At 43.0% G+C, this 17,706-nt stretch overlaps 1 protein-coding gene across 2 annotated transcripts in view; it reads left to right on the forward strand.

The window, feature by feature from the left end:
* The window catches only part of Kntc1 (kinetochore associated 1), a 143,601-nt gene extending 141,851 nt beyond the window's left edge, over nucleotides 1–1,750 (forward strand). For both annotated transcript variants that reach the window (XM_045132346.1, XM_045132344.1), the window contains one exon: nucleotides 1,546–1,750. In XM_045132346.1, the coding sequence (XP_044988281.1) occupies nucleotides 1,546–1,566 (21 nt within the window). In that variant the 3' untranslated portion in view covers nucleotides 1,567–1,750. The remainder of the gene's footprint in view (nucleotides 1–1,545) is intronic.
* The last annotated feature ends 15,956 nt before the right edge of the window (nucleotides 1,751–17,706 follow it).

Here is a 17,706-nt window from a genome sequence, read left to right on the forward strand (position 1 = left end):
AGTTAAGGCACTTGCCTGCAAAACCAAAGGATCCCAATTCGACTCTCCAGGACCCACGTAAGCCAGATGCACAAGGGGCCACGTGCATCTGGAGTTCATTTGCAGTGGCTGGAGGCCCTAGTATGCGCTCTCTCTCTCTCAAATAAATAAAGCATTTTTAAGGGGGGTAGGGAAGGAGAGATGGTGCAGTGCTAAAGGTGCTTGTGTGCAAAGCCTGACACCCTGGGTTCAATTCCCCAGGACTCAGGTAAAGCCAGCTTATTTGAATTGACAGTTCACCCAGGCATGCCCATTCTTTCTCTTTCTCTCTCTCGAATAAACAACAAAGAAGGGCTGGAGAGATGGCTTAGTGGTTAAGCACTTGCCTGTGAAGCCTAAGGACCCCGGTTCGAGGCTCAACTCCCCAGGACCCACGTTAGCTAGATGCATAAGGGGGCGCACGCATCTGGAGTTCGTCTGCAGTGGCTAGAGGCCCTGGCATGCCCATTCTCTCTCTCTTTCTACCTGCCTCTTTCTCTGTCTGTCACTCTCAAATAAATGAATAAAAATATTTTTAAAAAAACATAACAAAGAAGTATTAAGGAGATGGTTCAGTGAGAAAGCATGGGAGCCTGAGAGGGCCTGATTTGCTCTCAATCTAGAGCACACATGTAAATAGCTAGGTATAGCCACAAGCCTTTAACCCCCAGACCTGTGGGGAGTAGGAAATCACTCAGCCAATTTGGCCATAAAAACAGCAGCTATGGGTTCAGTGAGACTACCCCCAAGAAAACATGTGAGCAGTAGATGAAACCTGAGACCATTCTTCTCCGGCTTTCACACTTGTGCATGTACCATCCCCCCCCCATATATATACACACTAAATACATACATAAGTACACTTAAAAGGATTTTTTTTTGGAGGGGTTGGTTTTTTTGAGGTAGGGTCTCTCTGTAGTCCAGGCTGACCTAAAATTCACTATGTAGTGTCAGGCTGGCCTGGAACTCACAGCGATCCTTCTACCTCTGCCTCCTGAGTGCTGGGATTAGAGGCATGTGGCACCATGCCTGGCTCTTTTTTTTGTTTTATTTTATTTTATTTATTTACTTATTGAAAGAGAGAATGTGTGTGCCAGGGCCTTCAGTCACTGCAAACAAACTCTGGACCCATGCATCACATTGTGCAGCTGAGTTATATGGGTACTGAGGAATCAAACCTGGGTCCTTAGGCTTCGCAGCCCCTCTTTTTTTTTAAAAAAAATATTCTATTTATTTATTTGAGAAAGAGAGAGAGAATGGGTGTGCCAGGGCCTCTAGCCACTGCAAACAAACTTGACATATGTGTCACCCTGTGCATCCGGTCTTACATGGGTACTGGGGAATTGAACCTGGGTACTTTGGCTTTGCTGGTCAGCTCCTTAACAGCTAAGCCATCTCTTCAGCCCTGCATGTAGATTATAACACTACAGTTAAGTCTAAGTTCTATGGTTTATCTGACAAATTTCTGTTTAAAAATGTGACACTCATAAAATATGCTTTTGTGTTTCCCTCCCCCTCCCCATTTAGATGTTTCTTAATGGATCCTAGTAAACATTGAACCAAGCTTGGAGCCTACTACTAACTGGCCATATGTATTAGTTTGTAAACTGTGCAGTCCATACGTCATGCTGTTTGTCAAATGTTATCCCACAAAGAATTGAAAACATTCACTATTAATATAATTGCCCCCTAAAGAACTCATATCCTAAATTAAAACTTCTTTGTCAGTTCATTGTGTGATTTGTAGTCTGCTTTTTTAAGATCTTTATTTAGGGCTGGAGAGATGGCTTAGCGGTTAAGCACTTGCCTGTGAAGCCTAAGGATCCCCGTTTAAGGCTCGATTCCCCAGGACCCACATAAAGCTAGATACACAAGTGGCACATGCATCTGGAGTTCGTTTGCAGTGGCTGGTGGCCCTGGCGTGCCCATTCTCTCTCTCTCTCTCTCTCTCTCTCTCTCAAATAAAATAAAAATAAAAATATTTTTAAAATAATAAAATCTTTATTTATTCATTTATTTGCAAGCATAGAATGATACAGAGAGAATGGGCATGCCAGTGCTTCTAGCCACAACTGCAGGTACATGGGCCACTTTGAGCATTTAGCTTTACACGGACACTGGAGAACTGAACTAGGGTCACTGGGCTATGCAGTGAAGCACCTTAACTGAGAGATGGTTTGGAAGTTTTTTTGTTTTCCGAGGTAGGGTTTCGCTCTAGCTCATGCTGACCTGGAATTCACTATGTAATCTCAGAGTGGCCTCGGACTCACGGCGATTCTCTTGTCTCCCGAATGCTGGGACTAAAGACTTTTTTTTTTTTTTTTTTTTTTTCTGGTTTTGCTCTTTCGAGGTAGGGTTTCACTCTAATCCAGTCTGACCTGGAATTCACTATGTAGTCTCAGGGTGGCCTTAAACTCACAATGATCCTCCTACCTCTGTGGAGTGCTGGGATTGAAGGTATGTGCCACCACGCCCAGCTAAAGTATATTTTTTTAATCCAGAGCAGAAACCAACAGGTGAGGACTAACATGAAAGTTGTCCAGGAAGATAGTGTCTTAAGGACTGGCAGAGAAGAAAGGAGGCTAGATCAATGGTGGCTGGTAAAGGGAAATGTGGGAACTTCATACCATGGACAAATAAACGTACAGGTCACAAAAATAACATGCATTTATCTACCCTTGTTGGTGTTTCAAGTGCCCATTCTTTCTTTTTGAGATTTGAGGGGCTTTTTTTTATTTGTTTTTCCATGGTAAGGTCTCACTGTACCCCAGGCTGAACTCCTGCAATTCTCTATGTAGTCTAAGGATGGCCTCAAACTCACAGTGATCCTCCTACCTCTGCCTCCCAAATGCTGGGATTAAAGGTGTGCATCACCATGCCCAATAGAGAGAATGGGTGCACCAGGGTCACTCAGGCTGGAAACACAATCTATGTGGGTACTGGGAAATTGAACTTGGGTCATTAAGCTTTCTGGGCAAGCACCTTAGCCACTAAGCCATCTCTCCAGCCCTCAATGTACTTTTTTTTAAAGATATTTTTCAAGTTTTATGTATTTATTTGAGGTGGGGGGGAGGCAGATAGACTGGGCATGCCAGGGCCTCTAGCCACTGCAAACTCCAGACCCATGTGCTACTTTGTACATCTGGCTTACATGGGTCCTGGAGAATTGAATCTAGGTCCTTTGGCTCCATAGACAAGTACATTAACCACTAAACCATTTCTCCATCCCTAAAAATACTTTTGTTTGCTTATTTCCAAGCAGAGAGAGAGAGAGAGCATGGGCAGACCAAAGCCTACTGTCACTGCAAACGAACTCCAGATGCATGCGCCACTTTGTGCATCTGACTTACATGGTGTTGCAGTCAGGTTCACATTGCTGGTAGAAATCACTCAACAAAGAGCAGCTTGTGGGAAAAAGGTTTATTTTGGCTTACAGGCTCAAAGGCGATGCTCCATGATGGCAGGGAAAATGATGGCATGAGCAGAGGGTGAGCATCACCCCCTGGACAACAGGGACAGGACAGTTTGCCAAACACTGGCATGGAGAAACTGGCTATAACACCCATAAACCTGCCCCTACAATACACTGCCTCCAGGAGGCATTAATTCCCAAATCTCCAGCAGCTGGGAACCTAGCATTCAGAACACCTAAGTTCATGGGGGACACCTGAATCAAACCGCTAAGCCATCTCTCCAGCCCATCAATATACTTTTTTCTTTTCTTTTTTTTTTTTTTTTTTTTTTTTTTTTTTTGAGGTAGGGTTTCACTCTAGCCCAAGCTGACCTGGAATTTACCATTTCACCATATACTCTCACAGTGTCCTTCAACTCATGGCGATCCTCCTACCTCTGCCTCCCAAGTGCTGGGGTTAAAGGCGTGTGCCACCATGCCCAGGCTCACTTACTTTTTTTTTTAAGTATTTTATTTGAGGAGGAGGGAGAACCACTGCAAACAAACTCCAGAAACATGTGCCACCTTGTTCGTCTGACTTTACATAGGTACTGAGGAATTGAACCTGGGTCCTTTGGCTTTGCAGCAAGCAAGCAAGTGCCTCAACTGCTAAGTCATCTCTCTAGCTCTCTCAAAATGCCTTTATTTGGGGGGGGTGTCCTTTTCGAGGTAGTGTCTCACTCTAGCCCAGGCTGACGTGGGATTCACTATATAGTCTCAGGGTGGCCTTGAACTCATGGTGACCCTCTTACTTCTGCCTCCAGAGTGCTGGGCTGAAAGGCGTGCACCACCACACCCAACATCCAATAGGCTTTTTAACAGAAACCTAAAATGGTATGTATTGTTGTGTCCCTCCCGCCAGCAGGAAGAACAACAACAACAGGATTCTTCTCAAGCACACTTTATTGGGAGCTCCAGACTGAAAGAGAGAAGGACCCTGACCCTACAGAGCCCCAAGCTTATATACTAGTGGTCAGATGATTGTGTAGTGTCGTCTGATTGGCTTAAGTCTCATCAGCTGACTATGCATCACCCAATCGGGATAGGTGAGCAGCCATGTTAGGATAACATCATGTGCTCATGCACAGACAATTAGGATACAAAAGCAGTAAACAAGCTGACACAGCAAAGCCTGATAAAGCCAGCATGGCTTCCCACAGTTCCCCCTTTTAAAATTGTTTTGAACCTCAGGATACCCGATCCAGGACCGGCCCTCATGATGGCCAGTCCGATCAAGGGTAGAGCCCAAGACCAAAAGCCTGCTTTAGCACCTTCCCGAGTGCAATGGAAAAATCCCTTCAGGGTGTAAAGGCTGCTCATGCAGGAATGTAAGCCTTCCAAGGTGCAATGACAACAAGGTCACTTGGTGTGCAAAGGCCTTACAGTAAGCAGGGTGGAACTAACCATTTTGCAGGCTTGCCAGCCACACTTGTGGAGATGCTCCTTGATCCAAGGCTATAAGTGCCTGAACAATCTTTATGTTATCCTGGTGACGTTGTCGTCTGATTCGACAGATAAGCCAGAGACAGAACACCATACCACACAAAAGGGCTGCTCCAAACATAGCCACCCCCACCCATTCCTTAAAGAAAGAAAATGCAGAAGATAACCAAGAAGTAAAATCTCCCAAAGAGATTGGCTCCAAATGAGTTCCATTCAGCTGTACAATCTGGAACAGTAACTTCCGAGATAGCTGCTCTCCTTCACGCGTCCAGTTTCCTGCCAAAAATTCAGCTAGCTTGCGACTCTGATTAAAAGAAGCAGTAAAATTAAATTGCAAAGGAGTAATACATAAATGTTGATACTGAGACACACATCCAAGTTGTATTATTTTATATAATTCCTCTACTTGATTCTGCACCAAATCTACTCTTTGATTGACTAGATGAATACCAGCAAGAAGGTGTGTATTAATTGCTTCTTGTGTTTCTAATGCTGTAGAAGTCTTTTCTACTATATTATTAACAACTTCCACAGTTTGGGCCTGAGATGTCATGGCAATAGCAGCAGTAGTTGCTGCTGCAGCTGAAATGACGATGGCGGAAATGATTGCTGCAGTAATACCAAAATCTCTTTTATGACGAATAAGTCCTACTAAAGGAAAGGTATTTGGATCCGCCTCTACTGGAATGGGGACAAAAGTAGGTAATTTTACTATTAAAGCTAGATTAACTCTAGCATTCCAGCACTCTGCAAGCCAACATGTGATATTTCTACAATCTATCAAAGAGATGTTAGTGTTAACATTTGCTGTCAGAAAAAAGAATGGAGCTTGTACACAAATTGAGGCTGGATTAAAGCTACTATTAATCCATTGGTGATTTTTATTTATGTCTTTAATATAAATTTTATCATTTATATTAACTCTAACTGCTGAAACATTCCATAATGCATGTTTAGTTCCCAATAATCCTGCTAAAGCTGACACATCTGCCATTGCACCGGCCTCATTGGACAGAAGCCATTTATACCAGGGCCAACCAGCACTATTACTAAGAGTATCATCTCCTTTACTTTTAAATTGGTAACGCCTTAATGGAGGGGTCATTTGAAATCCCTGTAAGATCTGTTTCTGGATTTTATCTGAACTCTGACATGGAGTAAAAATCGGAGGAAATGTATAATTAGGTTCACATCAGGGAGCACCTTTTACATTACTAGCATTTATCTTAAGATTGGGCTGTCTAGAAGGGACAGTCACTTCACTCTGTATCAATAATGTGGTAATATTAACATTTGTAACATTACTTCCCTCTCCTGACCCATTTTGTTTTTCCTTAGTAATCTGAGTTAAAGTTGCAAGTATTATACTCATATCAACTTTAGACTTTTCTAATGGGTCCTGCCAAGCACTAAGATTTTGTTTTTGTAGTACAATACATGGGGGAGCTAGGTTCTTATTACCCTGGAAAAAACACAAAGTGCCATTCAGATGAAAAGAAGTTTGATTATAAATTGTTGGTGTTTGCATAGGATCCCTGATGCAAGGCATTTCCCCTTGGCAAGATGTGGAAAATAGAGTAGGTAAGACACTAGAATATGAATGAACTGGCATAGGGACAGGCCATGTTCTGGCCACAGCCCAAAACTGCATCTTAATTCCCTTTATCATCATCGGCAGGAACAGGCTCAGGATCATCAGTAGTAATACGGAGGTTGTCATTCCTTGTTGTCTCATGACGCACGATTCGAGTCAACCGCTCTGGCACCCAGATAGGATCAGCTTGGCCCTGTGGAAAAACACAAACAGCTCCCCTGGATCTGGCTATAACTGGATCCGGGCCTTTCCAGACATTTTCAAGTACATCCTTATATCCTATAGCTTCATGATATCTATTATTGGTATTAGGATCCTCAAAGACTGGATAAGCACTAGCCAGCTTTTTCCAAGTATCTGGTTTTATCAGACTACATCCGGACGAAGGACGTGCCCCAAACGGAAGTCGGCCATCTTGTTGTTTACATTTTTTACTCATAGAAGTATAAGCTGGAGGAGAAGCAAAGACGTCATCTTGTCTGGGTCTAGAACACTCCCGACCACATTCAGTCTCTACTTCCTCAAAATCTTGTTCTTCCTCTGGAGTTAATTCTTCTCCCTCAGATTCACTAGAACTTTCTATATATAAATTTGCAAGTTCCATTAAATCTGGATATAACTTAGGACCTGAATTTGGCCCTTCCTTTTGTGATTCATTTTTATTCTGTGCACTTTTATTCTGTTCTATTTGAAACCTAGGTTCTCCTTTTATTTTAACCTTTTTTTGTTTTCCCCTTTTACTTTCTTCAGACTCTGACATACTATCTTGATGATGTGCTAATATGCGTTGACCTTCCCTGATCACTTCTTCACAATGTTTGTCCTCCAAACAGGATCGCACCAAACGCCATAAGGGCTGTGTACCTGCGCGCAACTTTCGCGTTTCTGACTCACGGTCAATGTCTCTGCCTAATTTATCCCAGCAGGTCAAATTTAAACCTCCAGTCAGCTCAAACCAAGGCGCTATCATAGCCACTTCTTCCAAAAACCCTTTAAGAGTTTTATCTGAAATCTTAAGTCTACGTTGTGTTAGTACTTCCTGAAGTGGCTCCAAAAAGGTGGAGTGGTGTTGTCCCATTTTGCAACCTTATGTATGTTACTTAGAGATCAGTTACAGGCCAAAACTTATCATATAGCACCAGGGGAACTTACCGGTACCGCCGTTCCGTGTGTTGAGTTCTGAATCCTCCCTCGGAAGTATCCTCAGGGGTCCTCTCAATTGGCCGTTTGTTGACAAGTTCCCGGGTTTCGGCACCACTTGTTGCGCCCCTCCCGCCAGCAGGAAGAACAACAACAACAGGATTCTTCTCAAGCACACTTTATTGGGAGCTCCAGACTGAAAGAGAGAAGGACCCTGACCCTACAGAGCCCCAAGCTTATATACTAGTGGTCAGATGATTGTGCAGTGTCGTCTGATTGGCTTAAGTCTCATCAGCTGACTATGCATCACCCAATCGGGATAGGTGAGCAGCCATGTTAGGATAACATCATGTGCTCATGCACAGACAATTAGGATACAAAAGCAGTAAACAAGCTGACACAGCAAAGCCTGATAAAGCCAGCATGGCTTCCCACAGTAGCTGACACAGCAAAGCCTGATAAAGCCAGCATGGCTTCCCACAATGTATACAGATAATACAGATATATTAGGCATAACTTATCCCTAAGGAATATTGCGTTTTATTTCAATGTACTTTTTCATAGTTTTATAAAGTCATGGATAATGCATGTAATTTTGAATTTAATATCCTTTTCCTTGCTATTATTATAAGCTTTAAAAAAGTTTGTTCTTTTTTCACACAGGGTCTCTATGTTGTTCAGGCTGGCCTTGAACTCTAGCCTTCTTAGTCTCCCAAGTGTTGGGAGATTATAGGTGTGTTCCACCATGCTGAGCTAAAAGTATTGTTCTCAGTGGTTGCATGTTGTGTCACTGATACTGTAAAAAACACACACACACGAGAGCCAGGCATACATGATTTGAAAATGTACCGGTTGATGAGCTAGATTGAATTGCTTAATCTCTCTGAGCTCATGTCCTTATCCACAATATGGGAGTACTATACCCCTTCCGTGGTCTGTAGGACAAGAATGATGTAAAGCATTGTTTAGCATATAGCCACCGTTGGTATTCCTGAGTCATTCACTAATGGATGACCGACCACTGGATATTTAGATGGGGATGGGAGTGAGGTAGTCTCATGTAATTCAGACCTACCTCAAACATGATATTTGTCAAAAATGACCATAAATTCCTGATCCTCCTGCCTGTACCTCCCAAGTGTTGGGATTACGGGTGTGTACCATCACACTCAGCTATATAGATTTCACTAACAGAAGCTGGACATGGTGGTTCATGCCTTTAATTCCTGCACTCAGGAGGCTGAAGTAGGAGAATTGCCTGAATTTCAGGCTAGCCTGGGCTACAGTGAAACCCTACCTAAAAAAAAAAAGCTGTACATGGTGGCACATGCCTTTAGTCCCAGCACTCAGGCGACAGAGGTAAGATTGCCATGAGTTCGAGATCACCTGAGACTACATAGTTAATTCCAGGTCAGCCTGGGCCACAGTGAGACCCTACCTTGAAAAAAAAAAAAAGAGAGAGAGAGAGAGAGATTACAGTCTGGCTCAGTAGTTAAAGGCACTGGCTTGCAAAGATGGCCTGGGTTCAATTTTCCAGCTACCCATGTAAAGCCAAATAGTGGTTTACAGTCTCAAGAGATTCTGGCATGTATGTATGTACACGTATGCACAGACGCACATGTACAAATAAGTTTAATTTTTTTTTTTTTTTGGCTTTTTCGAGGTAAGAGTTTGCTGTAACTTAGGCTGACCTGGAATTCCTTATGTAGGCTCAAGCTGGCCTCAAACTCCCAACGATCCTTCCACCTCTACCTCCCAAGTGCTGGGATTAAAGGTGTGCGCCACCGTGCCCAGCTTCTAAATAAAATTTTTAAGAATGAGATTGAGCTGGGCGTGGTAGCACATGACTTTAATCCCAGCACTCAGGAGGCAGCGGTAGGAGGATCACTGTGAGTTTGAGGCCACCTGGAGACTCCATAGTGAATTCCAGGTCATCCTGGACTAGAGTGAGACCCTACCTTGAGGAAAAAAAAATTTTGCTAATCTCATTCATGAAAATTATGTTTTCTTATTTAGATTTGCATTTCTTTGGTGTGTGTGCTTGAACCTTAAGAAAACCACATAAAGCAGTGAAATTACCAATGGAGTCTGACTGTTCTTGGTTGCAAGTGTACAAGACCTGAAAGGGTCCTGTGGTAGCAGTCTATAGCAACAAAGAGAAACGAATCTCCAGGCCTTGCTGACGCTAACAGCCAAAAGAAGCTGTTTCTCAATCTTCACACATTTGTTTTAAAGATTTATTTGAGAGAGAGATACAGAAATCCGCAGGTAGAGAGAGAGAGAGAGAATGGGCACGCCAGGGCCTCTAGCCACTGCAAACAAACTCCAGATGCATGTGCCCCCCTGTGCATCTGGCTTATGTGGGTCCTAAGGAGTCAAACCCGGCTCCTTTGGCTTTGCAGGCACGTGCCTTAACCCCTAAACTATCTCTCCAGCCCAACATACTGGTTTCTTTTGCAGAATAAAATTCTGACAAGGCAGAGGGGTTATTTTTGCTATACCTGAGCAGTTGCTGTTGAGTAACACACACACACACACACACACACACACACGACTCGAGTGTACAATTAGCAAGGTCCTTATTGTTATATTGGTGATAGTTTTATCTGAGAATTGTTTTCAGTCCACTTATATCATTCTCCCTACTATTTCCTACAACTATCACACCATAAGCCAGATCTTTTTGGTTTTTCAAGGTAGGGTCTCTCTCTAGCCCAGGCTGATCTGGAATTCACTATGTAGTCTCAGAATGGCCTTGAACTCATAGCAGTCCTCCTACCTCTGCTTCCCACGTGCTGGGATTAAAGGCATGAGCCACCATGTCCAGCCAGGCTTTATATATTATTTATTTATTTATTTGAGAGCAACAGACAGAAAAAAGGGAAGAAGCTGGGCATGGAGGCGCACACCTTTAATCCCAGCACTCGGGAGGCAGAGGTAGGAGGATCGCCATGAGTTCAAGACCACCCTGAGACTACATAGTGAAGAGAGGGAGAGAAAGAATGGGGGCTGCCACTGCAAATGAATTTTAGGCACATGTGCCACTTTGTGCGTCTGACTTTATGTGGGTACTGTGGAATGCTTTGCAAGCACACATCTTTAACCACCACTGATTCATCTCTCCAGCCCCATACACCAGATCTTGTCTCAGACTTATTCAATGGTTACCCATTTAGCATAAAACCTAGATGCCACCTGGGGCACCAGCACCTCTGTTCAAACTGGAAACAGATGATATATCCAGAAAGATAAACTACAGGAAGGCTCCTATTTTGTTGATCTGCCACAGACTCTGTGGTGGTACACACTTGTAATCCCAGGAGCCAGAGTCCAGCCTGGGCTACACAGCAAGACCTTGTTTCTAAATAAACAAATAAATAATCCTAGCACTCACAGGACAGAGGCAGGAGGATCTTAGTGGGTTTTTTTTTAATATTTAACTTATTATTTATTTCGAAGGTAGAGAAAGAGAGCAATAAGTATGGGCATACCAGGGCTTCTCGCCACTGCAAATATACTCTAAATGCATGTAGTACCACTTTGTGCATCTGTCATTATGTGGGCAGTAGGGAATCGAATCTGGATATCAGGCTTTGCAAGCAAGCACCTTTAACTGCTGCGCCATCTCTTAAGCCCTATAGTGGATTCTTAAGTATGTTTTCCACATATGCATCATGCGGGCTGGGTATCTTTTGGTGTAAATTGTAACATAGTTGACAGACACTGGAACAGGAGTTTGCAAATCAGAAGTTCAGTGCACTTGGTTTTTTGGTTGTTGTTGGTTTTTTTTTTTTTTTTTTTTTTTTGCTTGTTTGTCTGTTTGTTTTGGAGATAGATTCTACTTTATAGGCCCAAATAGCTGCACACTTTTGGCAATCCTCCTGCTTCAGCTTTCCGACTACTGGGTTTCCAGGCATGACCCTCCTCCCCAGACCAGTGGATTTTAGTTAGCCTCTCATTTCATGGAGTGCCACAGTACCCAGCAAGCACCAGGAGATAGCTTCATATCTCCAGTAGAGGGCGCACTTTTGTTACCATTTTCTGTAGTCAGTTTCCTTGATGCTTTAACTCCCTGCAGTCAGCTGTGTATGAGGCATAACTGAGAGCTCCTTACCTGCCTAGCATGCGTGAGAGCCTCAGTTGAGTCCCCAGCTCTGGGCAGAGGGGAAGGGAGAACACTTAAATTTTAAGGATAGCCCATTTATACTGTGGCTTTTAAAATTATTGAATGTTTAGCTCCTCGTTCTCAGGATAAATTTCCTCCTCAAATGTTTCATAATCACATGAACAAAGGGCAATACCTCATGACACACAGGAAGAACTGGGGGAAGTTAGCGATGACTAAACAGGTACAGGCACTAAACTTAGTTTTCAAGATTCAAGCACATCCGTCATCTCTTGTTTGGAGAGAGGCAGATAAATTTTTATTCCTTTGACTATAAGAGCCAGAGGATTCATTGGTGTAGTCTCCTCTCACTCCCTAGTGATGGACAGCCTGGCCTAATGAGACCTACTGTTTCTCCTTAAGCCAAAAGATTTGGAACCAATCTTGGGGGGGGGGTCAGTGCACAAGCATGTTTATGTAAGGGAGTGAATGAGGGTACATACATGCTACAGAGCATGGTGGAGGTCAGGGGATAACTTCAGGTGTCAGTCCTTGCCTCCACCTTGTTTTCAGACAGGGTCTCTGTTCCCTGCTGAATCCCAGAGTAGGTGGCCTCCAGCCTGTGAGAGTTTCCCGTCTCTGCCTCCCTTCTCACAGTAGGTGTGCTGGAATTACAGATGCCCACCACAGCTTTCAGCTTTTACATGAATTCGGGGGGTCCGAACTCAAGTTCTAAATGGTCAGACTTTTATTTTCTAACTTTCTGGGTTTTTTTTTTTTTTGTGGGGGCATTCAAGGTAGGGTTTCAATCTAGCCCAGCCTGACCTGAAATACACTACATAGTCTCAGTGTGGCCTCAAACTCATGGCGATCCTCCTACCTCTGCCTCCCGAGTGCTGGGATTAAAGGTGTATGCCACCATATCTGGCTTCTCTCTTTCTCTCCTCCTCCCTTTTTTTCTGCAACAGTGTCTCATGTAGCCCAGGCTGGCCTTGAACTCAATATGTAGCTAGAGCTGATCTTGAATTCCTGATCTTTCAGTAGGAATATGCAAGCCAGGTACAGTGGCACACACCTATAATCTAGCACTCTAGACGCAAACCCAACAGAATCTTGAGTTTGAGGATAGCCTGGGCTATTAGATAGATAGATAGATAGATAGATAGATAGATAGATAGATAGATAGATAGATAGAGGAATATGTATATATCTGTAAAACACCAAGATAGTTTCTGTATTCAAAGAGCTAAGGCCTTAGTATTACTTCAAAACCAAGATTTGGCAGTGGAACAGAATAGAGGACCCAGATGTAAGCCCAAGTAGCTATAGCCACCTGATATTCGATAAAAATGGCAAAAATACTCATTGGAGAAGAGACAGCTTCTTCAGCAAATGGTGTTGGGAAAACTGGATATATATCTGCAGAAGGATGAAAATAGATTCTTCTCTCTCGCCATGCACAAGAATTAAGTCCAAATGGATTAAAGACCTTAACATCAGACCTGAAACTCTGAAACTGCTAGAGGAAAAAGTAGGGGAAACCCTTCAACATATTGGTCTTGGCAAAGACTTTCTGAATACAATTGCTCAGGCAATAAAACCACAGATTATGGGGAGGTAATATGAGGGAGAATGGAATTTCAAAGGGGAAAGTGTGGCGGGGAGGAGGGAGGGAATTACCATGGAATATTTTTTATAATCATGGAAAATGCTAATAAAAATTTTTTAAAAATTAAAATAAAATCAAATAAACCACAGATTAATCACTAGGACCTCATGAAATTACAAAGATTTTGCACTGCAAAGGACACAGTGAAAAAAGCAAAGAGGCAACCTACAGAATGGGAAAAAATCTTTGCCAGCTATATATCTGATAGAGGATTAATATCTAGGATATACAAAGAACTCAAAAAGTTAAATAATAAGGAATCAAACAAGCCAATCAAGAAATGGGCTATGGAGCTAAATAGAGCATTCTCAAAGGAAGAAATATGAATGGCATATAAGCATCTAAAAAAATGTTCTACGTCACTAGTCATCAGGGAAATGCAGATTAAAACTACATTGAGATTCCATCTCACTCCTGTCAGATTGGCCACCATCATGAAAACAAATGATCATAAATTTTGGCAGGGATGTGGAAAAAGAAGAACCCTTCTACACTGCTGGTGGGAATGCAATCTGGTCCAGCTATTGTGCAAATCAGTGTGGAGGTTCCTAAAATAGCTGTTCCTAAAATAGCTAAAGATTGATCTACCACATGACCCAGCTATAGCACTCCTAGGCGTATATCCGAAGGACTCATCTCATTTCTTTAGAAGTATGTGCTCAACCATGTTTATTGCTGCTCAGTTTGCAATAGCTGGGAAATGGAACCAGCCTAGATGTCCCTCAACTGATGAGTGGATAATGAAGATGTGGCACATTTGTACAATGGAGTTCTACTCAGTGGTTAAAGAAAAATGAAGTTATGAAATTTTCAGAAAAATGAATGGACCTGGAAAGGATTATACTAAGTGAGGTAACCCAGGCCCAGAAAGCCAAGTGCCACATGTTCTCTCTTATATGTGGATCCTAGCTACAGATGATTGGGCTTCTGCATGAGAAGGAAAATGCTTAGTAGCTGAGGCCAGTAAGTTAAAAAGATATAAAGGGAAGAGAAAGGAAGGGAGGAGGGTACTTAATAGGTTGATATTGTATATATGTAAGTACAGTGATTGTTATGGGGAGGTAATATGATGGAGAATGGAATTTCAAAGGGGAAAGTGTGGGGGGAGAGGGAATTACCATCGGTTTTTTTTTTTAATAATCATGGAAAATGTTAATAAAAATTAAAAAATAAAAATAAAAAGATTTGGGGCTGGAGAGATGGCTCAGTGGTTAAAGGTGCTCTTTAGTAAAGCCTGCTGCTCTGGGTCCTATTCCCCAGTACCCATGCACAAAGTGGCACATATATCTGGAGTTCAGCTGTAGTGGCAGGAAGCCCCGCCACACCCATACACTCACCCACTTTCTCTCTCTCTCAAATAAGTAAACATTTTAAAAACAAGATTTGTTGTTGACTAATATTTCCCAGTGTTCTTTATATAAATTTCACTATTTTTTGTCTTAAAAGGGTTCATTACTCATAACTCATACTGTATTTCATACCTTAAAAAGAGAAGTGGGAATTTACAAAAACTTCTTCCTATCCCACAATTTCATGTGCTTGTAGTTGTTAGTATTTGGTCATGTGGAGCCAGCATATCTAGGAAAACTTTCATCATTAAACCTTGTGAATACATATACTTCTGTTTTTTGGGTGTTTTTTTTTTTTTTTTTCCAGTGATTTGTAACCATCCATGATGTGCAGCATTTAAGGTAACAGTTCTCTGCATATTGAGCTGGCATGTGTCTCAATAATAACCTGTTTACCTAGCATGTGTGAGGCTATGCATTTGAATCCCAGCACTGCTAAAAAGGGGGGAAAAAAAGATGCCCTCCCCCCCCCCCCCGCGCCTCTGACAGGCTCTCCTGTAGCCCATGCTGGCCTCAAACTCACTATGTGGCCAAGGTTAACCTTGAGCTTTTGATCCTCCTGCCTCTACCACCAGAGAGCTGGGATTACGGGCACCCCTGGCTTATGTCATGCTAGGAATGGAACCCAGGACCCCAAGTATTCAAAGCAAGTGCTATACCAACAACCGTGCTACAAAGCCTAGTCCTCGCGTGCCCTCTTCTGAAGAGGTTGCTTTCTGTTGCCTCAGTTCACATTACTAGTGAGATTTTTCTGATTCATTTTTACTCCTGGGCTTTCAAAAAGTTAAAAAAAAAAAAAAAAACAACAAAATTAAGTTGCTTAGGTTGGCCTTGAACTCACCCTGTAGCCCATACAAACCTTGAATTTATGATTCTCCTGTCTCAAACTCCAAAGTAATTAAGATTACAGGCCTGTAATGCAAGCCTGACTTTATACGTTTTAGTTAGTAAATCTATAGAAAAGCTACAGGCTGAAAAAGTGGGTTGAGGATGTAGCTTGGTGTAGTGGGGCATGTATGAGGTCCTGGGTTCAATTCTCAACACCACAGAAAGAAACTAGAAAGAGTGTGTAAGAATAGATAGAAAGGGAGTCCGGTGTAGTAGTGCACACCTTTAATGCCAGCACCCAGGAGGCAGAGGTAGGAGGATTGTTGTGAGTTTGTGACCTCCCTGAGACTACACAGTGAATTTCAGGTCAGCCTGGGCTAGAGAGAGACCCTATCTGAAAAATAAAATAAAATAGAAATAGGGCTGGAAAGATAGCTTAGTGGTTAAGCATTTGCCTGTGAAGCCTAAGGACCCCAGTTCAAGGCTCGATTCCCCAGAACCCACATTAGCCAGATGCACAAGGGGGCACATGCATCTGGAGTTCATTTGCAGTGGCTGGAGGTCCTGGTGCACTCATTCTCTCTCTCTCTCTCTCTCTCTCTCTGCCTCTTTCTCTCTCTGTTGCTCTCAAATAAATAAATAAAAATAAACAAAAAAATCTTAAAAAATAAAAATAGAAGAGCAATCCTTTTTACTGTTTTTTTTTTGTTTGTTTTTGTTGTTGTTGTTGTGAGACAGGATCTCACTATTCAGTAAGAAGCTCAGACTGGCCTCAAACTAATTATGTATCCTGGGCTGGTCTCAGACTTGCAACAATCCTCCTGCCTTAGCCTTCCAAGTACTGGAATTAAAGACATACACCCCCATGACTGGAAGGGAATTTCTAAAGAACAGCCCTCCCAGAGCTGAGCTGGAAGACCCCTTCCTGTGGACCAGCTGTCAGGATGCTAGGAAGAGCTGGGAGGAGAAAAGTCATCAATTGTCTTAGCCAGCAGTGGACCCTGCAAGTGTTGGCTGGCCAGCCAGGTCAAGTGTGCCAACTGGTGCAATGGTGGCATGTCTGTCTTGGGGGAAACCAAATACTCTCTGATTGGATTTGAGGCCTAGTACTTTTTGCCTAGTACTACAAACCTAATCAAAAGCCCATGGCATGGGCAACAGAGATGGCTTAACAGTTAAGGTGCTTGGCTGCAAAGCCTAACCACCTGGATTTGTTCCCCAGGACCCACATAAAGCCAGATGCACATGGTGGCACATGCATCTGGAATTCATTTGCAGTGGCTAGAGGCCCTGGCATGTCCATTCTATCTCCCTCCCTCTCTCTCTCTCTCTCTCTCTCTCTCTCTCTCTCTCTCTCTCTCTCTCTCTCTGTCTCCTCTCTCCCCCCCCCCCTTCTCTCTCGATAAAAGAAAAAAGCTAAGCATGGTGGTGAATGCCTTTAATCCCTGCATTTGGGAGGCAGAGGTAGGAGGATCAGCATGAGTTCAGGCCATCCTGAGACAATAAAGTGAATTCCAGATCAGCTTGGGCTAGAGCAAGACCCTACTTCAAAACCAAAACAAAAATAAGGGATACCCAAATCCCCATATCATCATTACTCTTATTTTATTTTTATGTGTTGGAGAGGGAAGGAGAGAGAGAAAAAAGCAGATAGAATGGGTGCACCAGGGCCTTTGGCCACTGCAAACAAACTCCAGAAGCATGCATCACCTGTGCATCTGGCCCATGTTGGTCCTGGGGAATCAAACCTGGGTTCTTCAGCTTTGCAGGCAAGCACCTTAAATGCTAAGCTATGTCTCCAGCTCAGCTCCTTGTAGTCCCAGCACTCAGGAGCCTGGGGTAAGAGCATGACCAAGAGTTCAAGGCCAGCATGGGCTCTAGAGTAAATTCCAGGTTAGCCTGGACTACAGTGAGACTCTGACTCAAGAAAACTAGCAAGCAAATAATGATGGGTTGCTACAGCTTCAGTATAAGAAATGAAACTTTCACCTTAGAGATAATGATAAAGAATTCTCAATCGCATATTTCCCAGGGCTAGGGAAGAAGTGTGTGTGTGTGTGTGTGTGTGTAAGAGAGACCTCCGCAAGTCCCATACTCTGGTTATCTCAA

The sequence above is a fragment of the Jaculus jaculus genome, chromosome 13 (assembly GCF_020740685.1).
Source record: "Jaculus jaculus isolate mJacJac1 chromosome 13, mJacJac1.mat.Y.cur, whole genome shotgun sequence".
In the NCBI taxonomy this organism is placed as follows: Eukaryota; Metazoa; Chordata; class Mammalia; order Rodentia; family Dipodidae; genus Jaculus; species Jaculus jaculus.